At 32.8% G+C, this 17,758-nt stretch overlaps 2 protein-coding genes across 12 annotated transcripts in view; one reads left to right on the top strand and one right to left on the bottom strand.

Annotated features, from left to right (window-relative positions):
- Positions 1 to 14,732, top strand: part of LOC126743363 (dual specificity mitogen-activated protein kinase kinase 7-like) — a 33,914-nt gene extending 19,182 nt beyond the window's left edge. The window contains exon 10 of one of the 2 annotated variants that reach the window (XM_050450413.1): positions 8,678 to 14,732. In XM_050450413.1, the coding sequence (XP_050306370.1) occupies positions 8,678 to 8,837 (160 nt within the window). In that variant the 3' untranslated portion in view covers positions 8,838 to 14,732. Of the gene's footprint in view, positions 1 to 8,665 lie in introns of both variants that reach the window. The other variant, XM_050450412.1, reaches the window with a different exon arrangement.
- An 85-nt stretch (positions 14,733 to 14,817) lies between these two features.
- The window catches only part of LOC126743361 (uncharacterized), an 82,270-nt gene continuing 79,329 nt past the window's right edge, over positions 14,818 to 17,758 (bottom strand). For all 10 annotated transcript variants that reach the window (XR_007662841.1, XM_050450407.1, XM_050450402.1 and 7 more), the window contains one exon: positions 14,818 to 15,082. Coding sequence is in view for 1 of the 10 variants with exons in the window: in XM_050450408.1 (XP_050306365.1) it covers positions 15,077 to 15,082 (6 nt within the window). In the remaining 9 variants the exon portion in view is untranslated. The remainder of the gene's footprint in view (positions 15,083 to 17,758) is intronic.

Here is a 17,758-nt window from a genome sequence, read left to right as displayed (position 1 = left end):
TTTCACAGTACACAGTAGTTGTAATTGTTATCCCGCATACCATAAAATCCACTAATAGACCCTTTATAACCCAAAAAACGGTAGCCATCAATTTTGGATCCGAGTACGGAGTTTGCTTCAACTTTTTCGGTTTTGGTGAAGATGAGTGTCGCCACTGCATTGATTGATGTTTTGTTTCTGGATTAATATAGGATATCCAAGTGTCGTTTTGTCTCAAAGGAGGCAAAATGTAACTCGAAGAACATCGGAGTTGCACCAAAAAATGTAGCCCTATTCCACTGCAATATCCAGTCAATAAGAAATAAAATTCATCAATTCGAAGCATTTTTAGCTAAACAAAATTTTGATTTCTTATTCGGTTGTCATGTACCCAACCAGGTCAGGTCAGGTCACATCCAAGCTGGTAAATACGTACACAAATAAACACGTTTACATATTCATTTCCATGTACTTTAGGCAAGAAGAAGAAGGTCTATGTCGAGTGATATGAATTGATAAAGCCAATTTAATCGGCAAGGAAGGTGGAACGTTCCGAAGTACACTGTGTGTAGAGCTTTTGCGCAACACAATCGCGAACGTCTTTTAAACAATCTTACCTAAACGATGGCCATAGGCACCAACTTAATAAATATACCTGGACTGCTAATGCATATGGCCACGATACCCAAAAATGACCATTGCTTGGTAGCCGCCATTTTTATAGTGGTTATGTCCTTTTGATTCAGGGTCACCAACAAAAAATATATTAAATTACGGCAATGAATTTGACGACGCTGACGTTTGACGTGTGAGTATAGCTGATTGCCTAGTTTTTGGCGATTTGTAAATGACGCTTGGGTATATCGTCTGCAACAGGCGATATAGCTTCCTCCTTATTTAATATGTGGATAATAAACCACCATCCTTGTTTAAACGTATTTGGTTCAGTGTTTCTCAGAACCGAATTATTGTGCATTGTCTGTCTGTGTTTATGATAGAATATAGAGTTGTTTATTTTTAGTATATAAAAAATAAAAAGAAAATAAAAGTGTTTTTAACTGAATTTGTTAAGTAAATACAAGCAAAAATTTAAATGAAGATCATCATTTTTATGGTATTAGGATTTATAAGATTCAAGTTTAGGTTTAGATTTATAAGATTCAAGATTATCAGAATAATAAAACAAATATTTTAAAGTGCATGCATATATTGAAACTTTGTCTCATTTTAGGTGAGGATTACTTTCTTTTATAAATTTTAACGAAATTCTTAAAGTACAAGTAAATAGCCATTAGCTAGATTATTGCCATAGCTCTAAGCTCTACTCTCTTAAATTCTTAACTAAATGTAACTTTCTATTTTGTATTTGTAAACATAACCTCTCAAAAACTTTAATTGTTTTGTTTCCCTACAGTTGACACAACTGAAATTTGTCAGAGTGGCCAACATCGACAATCACGACAATCACGCAAAATGGCGGCCCCCTTATAGTGGTCATTTACTTTTCATTGAATTGGCAGTCCAGGTATATTTATTAAGTTCGTGAGCATAGCTGAGTATTCTCTGCTCCAAAACGTCGTGCGCAGAACGCTAAAAATCGTTTGCTTGCGCCGTGTATTTCGGCGGCAGACATCCCACCTTGATTATGAATTTGGCATTGTTTATTCTCATGGAGTTAGCTAGTGAACAGTCTAGTGCTCCAATAGCAGTCTGAAATCTGAACTGTTTTGTCCACAGTTCTTTAGCCTTCATTTCGGTAAATTTTAAGACACTGAGTTTAACGATTGACCTAAATTATTTTTATTTACCACCATTCGCACTGTGCGAAATACAGTGGACTGCTCAATGCCTTCGCCATTTCCTCTTTGGAAACCTGGACTTGCCAAATATTTTATTCTGTGTACAGCACATATGAACAGCACCACCATGGACAGAAAAAGCATCCTAGACGACCGCTGTCAAAAATTATTTTAGAATTTAAAAAAATTGAGATCTTTTTTTAACCCTGTATACCACTAAAATTCTAATTAATGAGTTATTAGGCTTTTAAAAGGTCAAAAGGTTGCTTAAACTTATCAGTAACATGTAAATCTTCAGCCTCATAGAAAACCAAACCAACAAATTTGTCCTAATTTGCGTTTCTTTTGTTGTATCTAGATTCAAAGAACAATTAAAAGAGAACCCGATTTTTTTTGAGATAGTGTAAGGGTTTAACATTCGCACCATTTGAAAACCACAAAAACAATTTTATGCCAGACCCCTCCATATCAGAAGTTCTTGAAATTATTTAGTAACTTCTTTAACATGTTATATAATAACAAAAAAACAAATAACCTAAGTATAATTTGTTAACACTGTCAACAGATACAAAAATTAAATGAAGTAAATATCCATAGCCGAAAACCAATAATTTTTTCAAAAATACTTTTGAAAAAGTTATTAAATCCTATTGATAGTTGAATTGAACCCAAAAAGTGGGTGGTTTTTCTTATCGATGGCTCGATCTTTCTTGCTGCCGCCTCCTCCTACTAACCAAATTCCAACTTTAGTCACGATAGTAGGCAAACTCGCAGGCACTATACAGGTTTGCATGTGTCTGTCCTGCATGTAATATTTGTACGTCATTTTACTTTCATACTCTCATTCTACTCGGGTGTCTTGTAGCTGCTCCAGCAAAACTAACCGTTGCAGCTGTAGGTTGGACAACTATACCTAACAATAGCATGACCGACAAAGATCATTACTTGCTATTTTTGCTACAGTTGTATTTCCATCTCTCTCCATGGCCAGAAGTTTCATAAGTTTATTACTCGGTTTCTCTTCACATCCGATTTCTTTTTTAATCGGGCCTTTATATAATTAAAGGCTTTTTTATCGCGTTTTCTTTCATGTTCTTAAATGCAGGCATCTGTGACTGTGACGAAAAGCAAGAGTTGCTAATATCCAATATTTTAGATATGAGCATTCACTAGTTTTTATGAAACATTTGCTTGCAAGTAATCATTATTGATATTAAATGAAACAATTCCTTTTATTCCTACCTTTTGCTCTAAGCATTTGCTTCACCTTTTACCTTAAACCCGCTTATAAGCATTTACTTTAGTTTTATTCCTAAGGCTTAATGTAACATTTGTTAAAACCTTAGGGGAGACCGGGGACAATTGAAACAATTTCCAAATATTTATTTTTTTCTCTTAGAGAAGATCATATTTACAGCTAAAAAATTTTTTACAAGGACATTTATAATTCCTTGTATATTTTAAATCAGGTTATTTTACTTATTATATAATGCCTGTAAGATATTAAAGGAAACATATAGCCTTGTGTATTGTCTCAATTGTCCCGGAGACGAGGACAGTTTAAACACATACCAGGGACAGGTGAAACACCATTAGGAATAAACAAAATATTTATTTTAATACTGAAATAACATTCAATTTAGAAATACGAAGAAAAAAACATTGATACCTATAATTTTTACACTTAAATAAAGATAAATTAGCAAAGTAGAATATTAATTCTGACAAGCAGTTATGACAGATATACAAATCTTCTTGACGAGTGCATTCTACATGTGACCATTGGTGGCAATCAATGCATTGCACCCATTTTTCCCCTGAACGGCTATTTCTATACGATTCCAAACATACTAGACAAAAACAGTCTTCATTGTCACTGCTGCTATCGTCCTGACTATTCTGTTGACGAGTTTTTTTGGACACTGATGTTTTTGATCACCAATTTTTTTTCCACTTTCTTTTTTTTTGCTTCATATTCTTGTTGAATAGCATCTTTTTCTGGTGTGTCCGTATAAATGGTGGATTTTCTACTTTTGCGTTTCCCTGTAGTTTTCCAAGGAAGAGCTTTTGGTAACGGTCTTATTAGCTCAGGTGAAAACACATCCAAAGAGAGGTTAGAGGCTGACTGGACACTTGTAGATGCAACTGGAGGCGGGGTGCTTGGTGGCTCTAACGAAACAGTTCCGCTCGTTGACGCTCTTGGAGAGTTAGAATTTACTAATTTTGGAAAAGAATCAGTGCTGCTTAAATCTTTATTCTCTCTTGAACCTACTGCCTGGACTTCTTGGGGGATATTTAACTGCAAATTTTCGGGAGCAGGTCTGTCAGTTACATATGATGGAGCAAAATCTAAAGCCGTAAAAATATCTCGATTAAACGGCCATATACCAGTGCACTGGAATCCAGCAACAATATTAGATTGTGTTAAAACCATAGATAGACTCTGTTTAACGATGCTGGGGATGTCATAAATTGTCATTGTTTTGCCTGGGTTGTTTCTCATCCAAGAATCGCAAGTTGAATTTACAGCTTTTTTAAATGGACCATAAATCGATCGATCCAAAGGTTGTAGTTTAAGTGAACAGTGTGGGGGAAATGAGAGGACAACAATGCCATTTTGTTTGCAAAAGTCCAAGCATGGTATGCTTACATGAGATTGTTGGGGTTATCTATTAAAAGCAAAACTTTATTTTCAATTGACTTGTTGGTATGTTTTTGAAAGTGTCTTAAGTATAGCAAGAATTCATCTTCTTGCATCCATCCATTAGCATTTCCTGCTCCAATGCACCCAGGTGGACCGTCACGAACGAAATGATCCTGATATCAATCAATCAATCAATGCTTTATTATCATAAAATTTAAAATTTTGTTGACAAAGCTATTATTTAAATAAATCATACAAACAAAATATACACAAAGACAAAACAAAAAATACAAATATATAAAAATAAAAAATACAACAAAACATACAAAAAACTTAACAATTTTATAAATTGTTTAGGTCACATTTCCTTAAAATCTATAAAATATATATACATTCACTTGTATACAAAGTCGGCAAAAGGCAGTTGTTTACAAAAACATTATTAGCAAACTACTAATTTGTTTATATAATATACGAATATTATTTATGTACATTATCATAACAACATAAACAAATTTACCAGTGTTTAGGAAGCGCGTGCTTAAAATTACATAACATTAATTATTAAAAAATTAAAAAAAGTCGTTTACTGTGTATAAGGCTCTCTCCAGCAAGTATGATTTCAGAGCTTTCCGAAATTTGGAAAAAGTTGTTATTGATTTGATTTCAAATGGGAGATGATTGTGCATTTTTTTTGCTTTGTAAAGAATGGATCGTTTAACTAGTTCTGATCGTGGGGTTGGTAGATAAAGATCGTACTCTGCTTTTCTAAGAGGATAATTGTGAGATGGCCTTTCTGACATATCTAATAAGTGCTTGCGGATTAGGCAGACGGATTCAAATATAAATAAGGAAGGAAGAGTTAGTATTTTAAATTTTTTAAAATATTCCTGGCAGTGAGTTCTGTAATTTAGTCTTAATGAATAGCGTATAGCTCTCTTTTGTAGCTTAAATATGCGTTCAAATTGAGTCGCACCACACGTACCCCAAAACGGAAGGGCATATCGGAGGTGCGACTCAAACAGGGCATAATAAACTGTTATAGCCGTTGCCAAACTTAGCTCCCTGGATACTGATCTCAGAGCAAAACATGCAGAACTTGATTTTTTGGATAAGTAATCGATGTGGATATCCCATTTTAAAGAGTTGTCTACCATCAGTCCCAAGAACTTTACGGAATCAACGACCTCCATTCTGTTGTTATTAATTATAAAAGGTTGCAACGCACCGCTAAATGATAATACTCTAGTTTTTGAGACGTTAAGGCACAAGAGATTTGAATCGCACCACGATTTAATGGTGACTAGGTCACGAGATATGGTTCTACGAAGAGCCACCATATTTAAGTTGCTCCAAGAAAAACTAGTATCGTCCGCAAAGAGACAAATTTTACCATTTATGTCCAGATTAGCAATATCATTTATAAATAGAAGAAACAAAATAGGGCCTAGAACTGAGCCCTGAGGTACCCCGCATTCTATTGGCTTGCTCGAAGACGTCATCGAATCAACCCTAACAAACTGATTCCTGTTGTTCAGGTATGACATGAACCACTCGAGAGGTGTTCCTCTAATTCCATAGTGCTGCAATTTATTAATTAGGATATTATGGTTTACACAGTCGAAAGCTTTAGAGAAATCACAGAAAATTGTTGCTGTAGAGAGATGGCTGTTTAGGCTGGAGTATATATTATTAAAGAGGGACAACATAGCATCATTGGTGCACTTGTTACTTAAGAATCCGAACTGATGCGGGGTTATAATTTTATATTTAAACAAAAAGGATAAAAGTCGTTTCTTTACCAGTCTTTCAATAATCTTCGATAATGTTGGGAGAAGTGCAATTGGGCGATAGTTCGAACATTGATCCTTCTCGCCCCCTTTATGTAAAGGAATAATAATTGCCGTCTTAAGGCAGCTTGGAAAGATTCCAATTTGAAGAGACATATTAATCAAGTTGGTAAGATGGTTTAAAGTGATATCCGGGAGATTTGAAAACATTTTGAGCGTTAGACCATCAGCCCCAGATGAAGATTTGTTTTTAATGTCTTTTATTGTGCTGCGTAGTTCTTCTAATGCTATGGGTGTAAGAAAGAAATTATGTAAATTCTCATTAGCGAGATATGAGAGAGGATCGTGGGAAGGAGTTACGGTATTCATGAGATTTTTGGCTACATTTATAAAGTAGTTGTTTAAGTTATCCGGTGAAGTGGGGATTGTGATAGATGGAGAAGCCTTATCCCTTAATTCATTAACAATAGACCAAGTTTCCTTACCAACATTTGCAGAATTAGAAATCCTTTTATTGTAATAGAGGTCCTTGGCTGCCTTTATTGTTTTATGGTAAATTTTTTTGTACAACCTTACGTAATCGTGGAAGAACACACTGTCTGAGAATTTTTTTAAATGTGATAAGGAGCGTATATTTTTAGAAGATCTTGGAAAGATAAAGATTGGTGGGATGCTATTTCCAATTGCATTTACCGCTATTGCCACTGTAACCAAAGTGCCACGTTCTCCTGATGTAAGTGCCCCTACCTGTTTGCGTTCCTTTTCTGCTACGATTTTAGCAGGTTTTTGTACCGTCGTAACACCGGTTTTGTCTATATTATAAATGTCCTTCGCTTGGAATTTATATCTGTCTATTACCGTGGCAAGATTGTCAAAGAAAAGTTGTACATTTGTTGGGTTAAAACTGGTCGCTCTTGAAAGGCTTGTGGCCTGGGGTCAACGGATTGATAGTTCAGGATTACGTTTCGTCAACCCGGAAAACCAATCTTCTGCCAATGAGTTTTAGGTTCATGTATTCGGCATATTCAATGAATATTTTACTCAACTATTTGGTAGGCCAGTTTACGTATTTTTTTTGGCGATAGACCGTAAAATATTTGAGATGCCTTTATTATGTATTTAAGAATGGATTTTTCCTGCTCAACGTTAAATACTCGTCGCACGCACCTATATCCCATTGTTATAGTTTCAGTGGACCCTTGTTCAATAGATTCTTTCTTTTTCTTAATAAATCTGCCTAATGTAACATGATTAAGTTCAAACAAATCTGCCGCAGACCTTACGGATGCTCCATAGTTAATCAGTTTACGCAAAAATAATACCAAAAGCCTTCTATAAATTATGTTTCAACCGTCCCCGTAAAATTATTTACATCTTGTTTCAATTGTGTTTTTTTTTTGGCAAATATTATTTTTCTTTAAACTCTTTAATTAAAAGTAACAAGGCTTTAGGCTGCTAAACCTAAGCAAAAATATTAAAAAATTGATTACAAACAAAAAAGTGGTGTAGTTACACCTAAATTTCTTGTTTCCACACTTTTTAGATGAAACGTAAAAATTACTTTGTTGACATAAAATAAGAGAGCCAAGCGCAAACCCACCCACTTTGCTCAACTGCTAGTTTCACACTGTCGAGCAGTGTTGCCAGTTTGAGTTTTGAAAAGAAGGTAATAAATTTTCAAAAAAGTTGTGATTGTTGGGTTAGGCATATTCTGGGCTCGAATCTATATTTAGTTTAAAAAATAAATAAATTTTGACTGTTTAACGGATGCCGATATGAAAGGGAAACATTAAACCGTCATGCGCGAAGAAAAAGATGCCTATTATGAAGTGTACTACCATTCAGTTTTTGCCTCGCGTGCTAATTTTAAATAATCAGGAGTCGAAATATGAACTCAATTCATTATGTAGGTAGAGCGCTTTTATTTTCTTTTTAAAAGGTAATAGGTAATAGATTTTAGCAAATGGTAACAAGATAATAAAAGTTTTGAAAAAGTAATAGATCTATTACAATTGTAATAGACTGGCAACCCTGCTGTCGAGCAGAAATGTGGAATTATTTAAACGGTGTGAGGCTGCGTACACGAGTTTTTACCTTCGCGTCTAAAAAAAATGGCGACTGTTTCAACCGTCCCCTGTTTCAATTGTCCCCGGTCTCCCCTAAAGACGGCTAAAAAAAGATTCCTTATGGTTCTTATGCTAAAAAAATTATTATCATACTATTCTTTAAAAAGTTGAGAAAAAACCTTATAATACCAAATCTGAAAAATACAGGTCTTTGGTTTGCAAAGGAACTTCAATGCCATAGCCCCGATTCCTTAGTCGAATCAATTTTACTAAAATTTCTTATATTTTAGTTTTCTAATTTTTAATTTTTATCTTCTTTTTGCTAATTTAACATAGCTTACTTTTATAATAAAAAAAAGTTACAATACAAACTACGACTCTTAGAAGGTTCTGTTATAGATATGTACAGCCGGCCCCACCGGTACCACCTCCAAGACGCCTCTCGGAAAGCACCTCAGTGCCCGGTTCGCCCCAACATTTAAGGGCTCGATTTCATTACACCCCGGAACCACAACGGAGGGTGTTTCAGCCAACCAACGACGTCCCTTCTTCTTCATAGCAAACGGCCTCTGATCCTACGTCTTGTGCGTACTTAGTTAATTTCTGCTTTGGATTGAATAGATAGGTATAATTTGTTTTAAATTGCATAATTTTATCAGTTTAATTATATTGTCAGTTTTACGTTGCGTTGTTTAAAATAACACACATAATAAAACAATTAATTCTAGCCAATTGTCAGACTCCTATATTTATTTGAAATGTTCAGCAATATTGTCTTGAAAATCGATAAATAGTTGAAATCTTATAATATTTTATAAGGTTGTTAGATGGTCATTTAACAAATTTAATTGTGTGTTTAGTCAAAAACCTGCAAAATAATCATAAATCGCAATTAAACGTGCCTATTTATGACCTCAGTAATATAGCTAATTGTACAAAGTATTATATTGTAATGCTACTACGTGTTTTTACATTTTATATATCGAGTATCAAAAAAAATTATATTTTGGATAAGTAGTGAGGGTCATTTTTAAACTATAAACCTGCTTTTGGATATTAAATTACAGGGCCCCCTGAATAACTTCTTTTTTTTCTACAGTATGAACCATTTCCATTGGTACCATGTACCATGGTAAAATTTTAGGTTATGAACCGATTTAAACCACACTTTTTTTTATTATCAAATAATGAAAGGTTACTAACGAAAGATACGACGGAACAACATATTAAATATTTAGTCCAGTTTTTAGAAATACTTTTATTTTTAGCGAATGTTAAAGAAAACATTTTACTTTAATAAAACTAGGAGAACTGCTGCCTGGCTTTTTCCCCAAATCGAGGACACAATTGTTTAATTGTCTGGAGAGTACTAGTGGACTCAATTAATTCACTATTTTATCATAATTGAAGGACCACAGCTTATATGGCTTTCAACCAATAAACGTAATAAATAAAACAAACTTCTACAATAAAAAATATGCCCTTTTGTTAACTCCAAAGAAGGAAAATAAAACAATTGTTTAGCATGGCCGGTGTAAACTATGGGCTGTCTTTGCTGTCGTTACTTATACTCAATTTAACTTTATTTACACTCACTTTTGCTTCTTAGCAGGTAACTTCCCTCACTTCTTACTAACTAGTAACAATGATACTTATACTCTGATGGCGATAGATGAAGTAGTTCAACCTATTGCATCAACACACAACGACCGCAAAGTCGTAACTAAGACATTTATACTCATAAAGGTAGGTTTTAACTGGATTCACAGTATTCATTGTATAAGGTCATTTACGGACTTTCGCGAAGTCACTAAGAACCCATTTTTGGGTTATTACGGATTATGGACCTAAACTTGACCACTAAAGGTGTGGTGTGTTGGATAAAAAAGAGAAAATCAAACTCAAAAACAGTAATCCCAACTAGCAATTTTAGTTACGGCTACAACATTGTTTGACTATATTACTTTATTCAAGTAATAAATCGGTAACTGGTACCAAAAAAATATCTTATAAGTTTAAATAACTGCCCAGTAAAAAATAGTAGTAAGAAATACGTAATATTAACTTAATATTTGACTATATAGTAGCGACCTGACCTAATTACCTTTACAACGTCGTTACTATAAGTAGAAAATATTGGTCGGTGGGACTATTAAATGGGAGCGCAATTAAGCGCGATTACAAAGTTAAATTTCAAGTTCTTGCGACTACAGAGGAACATCAAAATATTACCACGCAGTAATACACTTTGAAGTAATATTATCAGTAACAAGACCGAAATAGTTACCCTTATTTCTTCTTTAAAGTAATATTTACCACCTTGGCTATTAAAGCAAATTACCTTTAAGTAATTATTTCTACTATGCAGTAAAATATACTTTATAGTAGCATTTTTTTGAAATAATTTACTTATTCCTAAGTCATTTTTACTTTGAAGTAACAAAAGAAACTTCTTGGTAACTAACAACAATTCGCCATATTTTTTTTAATTATTTGACTCCATTTTGTGAAAAGGTATTGCACGATTTTATGAACTTGCTAAAACCGGAATACTTTTACATTTTATGAAATTTTTATTAAATTATAGACTTCTTATATTCATAGGAGTAAAGAGGAGTGAAAAAAATTATCTACCTTCTCTAAAAAATTAAATTTAAATATTTAGACTTGGTATATTTTTTTGTTAAAAGTCATTATTTTAATGAGGCGTTCTTTATTTTCGTCCTATATTGCCTATGTTTAACAGTAAAATTTGCTTGGTTTACATTTTTCCACTCCGGTAAGCGATAATATCAGCTATATTAAATACAATATGAAGTAGATTAACAACGATACAACGCCATCAGTTAGAATAAAGACGGACATATAAAATTATTTGTGTTGTCAAAGAAAGAGAATCAAAATGTTTGCATAATATTGTCTCAGTATCTTCTTAGTAACTATCACTGCACAATTACTACTTTATGACATCCCGAAAACCACTATGGGACGTTAAAAAGAAGTTTCCGGGACGATAGAATTACGTATTTGCTACAGCAAAATCATTCCCAATGTTGGTAAAAAAGTGGTAACAGAACGGTGCCTAAACGGTTCCCGCGACTAGTAACCACAACTTTAAAGTATTCTTTATAGTCGCGATTACGTAGCTGTTACCAAAAATGCTAGTTGGGATTGAACATCAAGAGTCTAGAGAGAGGCTATATTAGGGTTTAAGCAGTAATGGGGAACAGGGGTGACATCGCAAGCAACTTCGACCGTGACTTTACTCACACACTACATCTCGGCGACACTGACTTAAATCGACTGTAACGACTAAACTGGCCGTGCGACTTTTTCTTAGTGGGTACGAAAGTGCATATTTCTTCAAAAACGGATGTGAGAAAGAGCCTATGAGTCTTATATGGTGTTACCGTTTAAGACATTTCTTTCTTTATGATCGCTGGGAACCTTCTGGGATCGATTATATCCTTACAATTGTAGATATAAACCGACTAAGAATAAATACATCTTGATGACAGAAAAGGGTGTTTGCGTATTTACCCACATATCAGATGGTGCCAAAATAGGAACATGCCCCACCTATTACTCCCACAATATTGGGATACCACCTAAAATTTCAAAACCTGATATTTCTTCTGTTCCCAATCATTTGGCAATTCCAATCTTACAACAATTTACACAACACATTTGTGATGACCGATTGCCTACAACAATATATTCTCCACAAGAGGCTTGCAATTTTTTTTCTGAAAGATTTCGAATTGAATAAATGAGCGGATCATGATTGTTTTTAATAATTCTGGTGCAGCATAATTTTTTAAATATTTTAGAGACACAAATTAATTTTTACTTATGGGTATTAAATACCTTTACATATATGACAAATAACAAATCCCCTGGAGAAGATTTTAATTATAAAGATTTTTTTTTTTAGTCACTGACGCTTTTAAAGGCGCAAAAAGCTGTTGCAATCTTATAATTTAATTAGTAACTTGTCATTGTCCACATCAATGGAGCAATCTTGTATATTACCGTTCTTACTCTGCTACCTTACATGTACAAGCTATTCACTCGAATACTCCCAACCCTGGACCTTTATCAACCAAGGGAACAGGCTGGGCTTCGACCAGGTTGTGGCATGAACGATCCAAGTCCATTGAATACAATAAACTACTTTGTTCTGTCTATTTATTCACTACGTCCTGATATTCATTGCGATTGCGAAAAAGCCTTTGATACTATAAACCAGTATCAGATGTTATAGTCATTATCCGACTATAGATATACTTTTACGAACCTGCTTGAGTATATGTTCATATCTATACATTTGGAAAATCATAAGGGTTAAACATAAACGGTGAAAGTCTAACACATTTAAGATTCGCAGATATAGTCCTAATACCACAGCGCCTCGACCCTGCTACTGTAAACATACTACAACAAATAAACTATGCTTCCCATAAGGTAGGACTAAAAATTAATCTGACTAAAACCCAACTAGCGACTAATCTTGTACTCGGTGAAAGAGTACACATAGATGGCACCCAAGTAGGAGAAACTACCTCATACACAGAGATTATTAAACTAAGCGAATATGATTAACTTTAACAACCAAAGCCTTATATTAAAGCCAGATTTACCAATTTATCTGAAGAGAAAGATTTTCAACCTGTGTTCTTTTCTAACTTATGATGCTGAGACTTTGACATTAGCAAAAAAGGCTGTACATGAAATCAAAGTAGCACAGCGTGCAATGAGGATGTCTAGAAAGGACATATACAGAAACAGGGGATGACTTCCAACTGGATGGTCCGATGATATTAAACTGATCCACACAAATTAGATACAGGAGGTAAAAAATAGAAGAATGTGGAAGCAATCAAGGTAGGCTTATGTCTAACAGTAAATGAATAAGGACTGATTAATGATGAATTAATACATGGTATTGTATAGCACACTTTTTTTCTAATTTGCAATTAAATTCTCAACAATTTTTCATCAGTTTTGATATATTTTACCTATTTCTGTTCCAATTTCTTTAGATTATCGCGTTGCGTTATAGATGTTAGTAAGCCGTTTGTTATCCATGTTTTTTTCCTTTCACTACGTTTGATATGCTTTTCGTCTGTTGATAAATGAATGCTTTTTATTTATTTTTTGACAAGAAGGCTGGAAAACGGCATATTTATTTCTCCGTATTTTGTTTACGTCTGTTTTACGTACTTTAGCTTGGAGGGTATGAAAATCGTACGAAAACGGCAATTGCGTGAAAAACAAAAAACTTTCGCCATAAATGTTGCGGTTTTTTAAATAAAACACTATTTATTATTGCATTTGTGGACTCAATGGTCAACTGTTTTTTTTTTATAAATATGTGTTCATCTTCAACTATTTATGAGTTATCGACGCTTAAGTTAAGACGCATTAATATAAAATACAGATAATGCAGGTGATCTTATGCTTCATTAATTAAAAAATATAACCGAAAATGGGACTTTGGGACGGCGATAACTTAAAAACTGTTGAAGACTGAAAACAGTTTTCCCTTATTTAAAACACTTTGCACAGAATTGCCCATATAATCCGAAAATGTAACAACGCAACAGTAATGTTTGTTTTTCATGCAATTGTTTTTTTATTACGATTTTCAAATTCGCCAAACTAAAAGACGTCGATTGGATATTTTCAATTTATTAAAAGTTACGTGGAAAGTCAAAAAATGCGCAGTTTTTCTTCTTTTTATTAATATCTCCTAAAAACTTCTATATCAAGGAACTCAAAAAATCCGAATTTTGTTCCGTAGTAGACCTTTTGTTATTTATTTATTTATTTTAAAACAAAACTGTCGAAATAGGTTCATAAACTTAAATTTTACAGGGGTGTTTTCAATCTGAATAAGTCGCACTGTATAATTTCTAACCAAATATTTCATATTAAATTTTCAAGATATTCTTGTGACCCTAAATTAAACAGCTGCATCCCAAATGATAAAAGCAAATTAAAAGAAGTTCTTTGGGACGCCCAGTATAATTTTCATATATTTTTGCTGACTTTAGTATTATAACAAAAATAAAATGCTTGGTGCTTAAAAACATTCGTAGGACCTACATAAATAAAATAATTAATAATTATTAGAATTTAGTATTTGCGCTGTAAAGATGTTCCGTTTTGTTGTAGAGCTGTTGTTGCATTGTCAGAAGCATTTTAAATACATACATACAAATGTATGAACTGTGTTATGTTTCCTTGCTCCGATGATCGCAAGGAAACTTATTAGTCACATGCTAGTCTTTGTCCGTCATCAGGATGTTTTTTTTTTGTATATTATGTTGTATTATTGAGTGAAATATTATTATATTAATAAGTGTAAAAATTAAATACGAAAGTGTTTCTTTTTTGTTTTATCGAAGTATTGTAAATAATAAGAAATAAATGTGATTTCTTTCTTTAGGTATCTCAATTTGATTTTTTCACTTTCCTAATTGCGAATTAATAGTCGTTTTACTGGGGAAATTTACTTAACATTAAAACGCAATAAACCTTCTCTATCAGTTTATTCCCGTAGGCAACAATATTATTATACAATTAAAGTAAGTTTTTACATATGTATAAGAGTTAAAACTTTCATAGTGTATATAAATATATTATTATAATAATCACAAAATTATCGAATGAAGCCTAGCAACCAACGCAATTCTATCCCCTTAATATAATTTTAATAAGTATGATTAATCTAAATCCTAAGTATCCATGATAATTTGAGGTCCTTCCAGCACTTATTATGTCCACTTTTGCAAATTATTTCTGAAAGAAAAATGTACGCATTAAAATATAGAAACAAATATAATTGAAGCATTTATAGATAAGCTTGATTAGAATAGACCCATAGAGACATATCTGAATAATTCTGTTTTCCAGGAATGACGTATTCTTAAAATTTTTGATACACACTCTGTATAATAGTTTACTTTTCTCAGGGTAGATACTCGCCAATGAATAATCTAGAAGCTTCAGGGTGAAAATCGGGTGATAAAAGTAGCCAAAAGAAAGTACTGACATTTTCTAACTCTGTCACTAAAGGGCGTAATTGAGATTATTAAGAAAAGAGGAAAGAAAAGAAAAAAGGGATTTCTTTTTTAAAAAAACCCTATAACAGTTATAAAAAAATAGACTTTATTAAAGTTACAAAATTTACATTTAAATAATTATTACTAAAAATGGCAGTCTCGTCGTAAGGGCTACTTAAACATAGAACTTGATAAAGTAATGATCCAAATAAGATTAGTAGGGAAAATATTACAATATGTATATTTGTATGTAAGTATATGATATATCAAAAAACATTAATTCAGAAAAAAGAAAGGGATATTTTTTCATCCAGAAAAAAAGAGGCGAAAAAGTCAGGGAAACCGTTATCCGTGCCAAGTTTGTAAACAAAATACCCAAGATGAGGTTAATATCAGTTGGACATATTAAGCCAATTGGTTTCTGGTATTTTATGGCATATAAGTTTTACTTTTTTTCTTTCCTTTTTGTGAACTTAAGTCCTTTAATAGATTGCCGCCCAGATTCATTCTAACTTAAAACTAAATCGGGCATAAACGACCAAGCCGAGTATGTGACTCGTACCCAAGGTTCAACGTTTGCTAGGCATCAATCTACAAAACGTCGATACGTTTCATTACAATTCTACATTTTTTACTATATGTCAAATTATGGCAGAAGATGAGGGGGAAAATCTATTAGTATGGATTGCCTGAAGAAAGTTTGAGTTAAAGGTACTCCGTCCCTGGAAAATAAAATTTTCCAGTCCCTATAGGTGTATTTTACCAAGGCTTATTTAATGACCATCATACTAAAAATGTATAAAATTATCCAAAGTATTTTAAATGTTGTTAAAAAATACAGAATTTTTAAAGGCGGCGTTTAGAAATGTAGAAATCCATGGAAACCCGCTATAAGAAAAAAATGTATGAATATTTTTAATTTATTTTCTTGCAATCTATCCAAATCTAGGAGATTGTCTACATATTCTAGACCTATCTGGTATATTTTTTTAAATGCACAGAAGGAGAAAAAGGATGATAAATTTTACTTTTAAGTGTTTGAGCGAATGTTGGGCATTTGGTCACATTTTAAATATTTCTTTAAGAACAAAATATTATAGGGTTTCCGAATCATTTAAAGTATCTTACATTATAAAAGTAACATGCAAAAGCTAATTTGGCACGTAAACAGCTGATATTTTTACAAGCAAGCAAAGAGCAATATATACAGGGTTATTGACTGTTAAAGTTTAAAAAAAGAACTTCGAAACTTCTATCTAATAATATTCAAGATCAATGGGTAACTAAAGATACTTCGGTCATCCTTCACTAAATTTATTTAAAAATTTTTTGTCTGAGGCACTAGATCTGTTAGATGTATTGACGGAACCCCTTTATTTGTTATCCCTGATGATGGACATGTTATATGTCCGAAACACGTCGGATTAATATTTTTTAAATAAATTTAGTGAAGGATGACCGAAGTATCTTTAGTTACCCATTGATCTATTAACTCCACTGCAAGAACGGACTACTTCAGTATTAAAGTGATTCTAAACAGTATCGATATTTTAGTAATAACCAATAACCTTGTTCTATTGTTAATAGCAACCTAAAGGTAAATGATAAAAGTGATTATATACGTCATATATTTCATACATTATTTTTGTTTATAAAAAGTGTACATTATTTCGTTTGGATTGAGAACAATTCCAAACCATTTTAAAAAAAACATCTTTGTAGTGGATTTTGGTCCTGTATTTACAATGATTGGATGATATGTATAATTTACAAAAGAGTTTAAATTTATTTAAAGAAACTTGAGTACTTCGGCTCTATGACAAACCTCAAAATACGCAGTTTAACTGTGATTTGTTTTATAAGCTGTTGTCCTTAGCTTCACAGTTGTAACTGATTGATGTGATGCAAAATCTGTTTTTTAGGAATAGTTAATATTCGAATTAAAATCACTTAGGAAAAAGAGTTTAATATCTGGTAGCCATCCTGACATCATAATTTACAAATTTCCAGCGGATATAATTGTAGATTTTGATTATGAAGGCCATTTTTTAATATGTAAAGGGCTATCAGGGTTTTTTCAGTTAAAAAAAAACGTTCTTTAATAACACTCAACAGATCATTTATCAAATACTGTAAAGTTAGTAATATTATAATAGTCTTAGGCGTAATCCCTGAAATTATTGGTCAAGTTGTGAGATTTTTATTACTGTCGTTTTATAATAAGCCTAGTATTAAAAGAGCATAACATATTACAATAAGGCTGACATTTTTGTTATTTGAAATGTTATATGAAATAAAAAGGAAAACTATAATATAATCTGTCACAATGACAAAGCTGACCAACAGTTCAAGAATAGATGGTTGGAATAGACTAGTTAATGAAAAATAGAGCTCCTTAGACGAAAGACTTTCT

Source organism: Anthonomus grandis, chromosome 12 (genome assembly GCF_022605725.1).
Source record: "Anthonomus grandis grandis chromosome 12, icAntGran1.3, whole genome shotgun sequence".
NCBI lineage: Eukaryota > Metazoa > Arthropoda > Insecta > Coleoptera > Curculionidae > Anthonomus > Anthonomus grandis.
The sequence above is the reverse complement of the archived record's forward strand: the minus strand, read 5'-3'. Positions and strand labels throughout refer to the sequence as shown.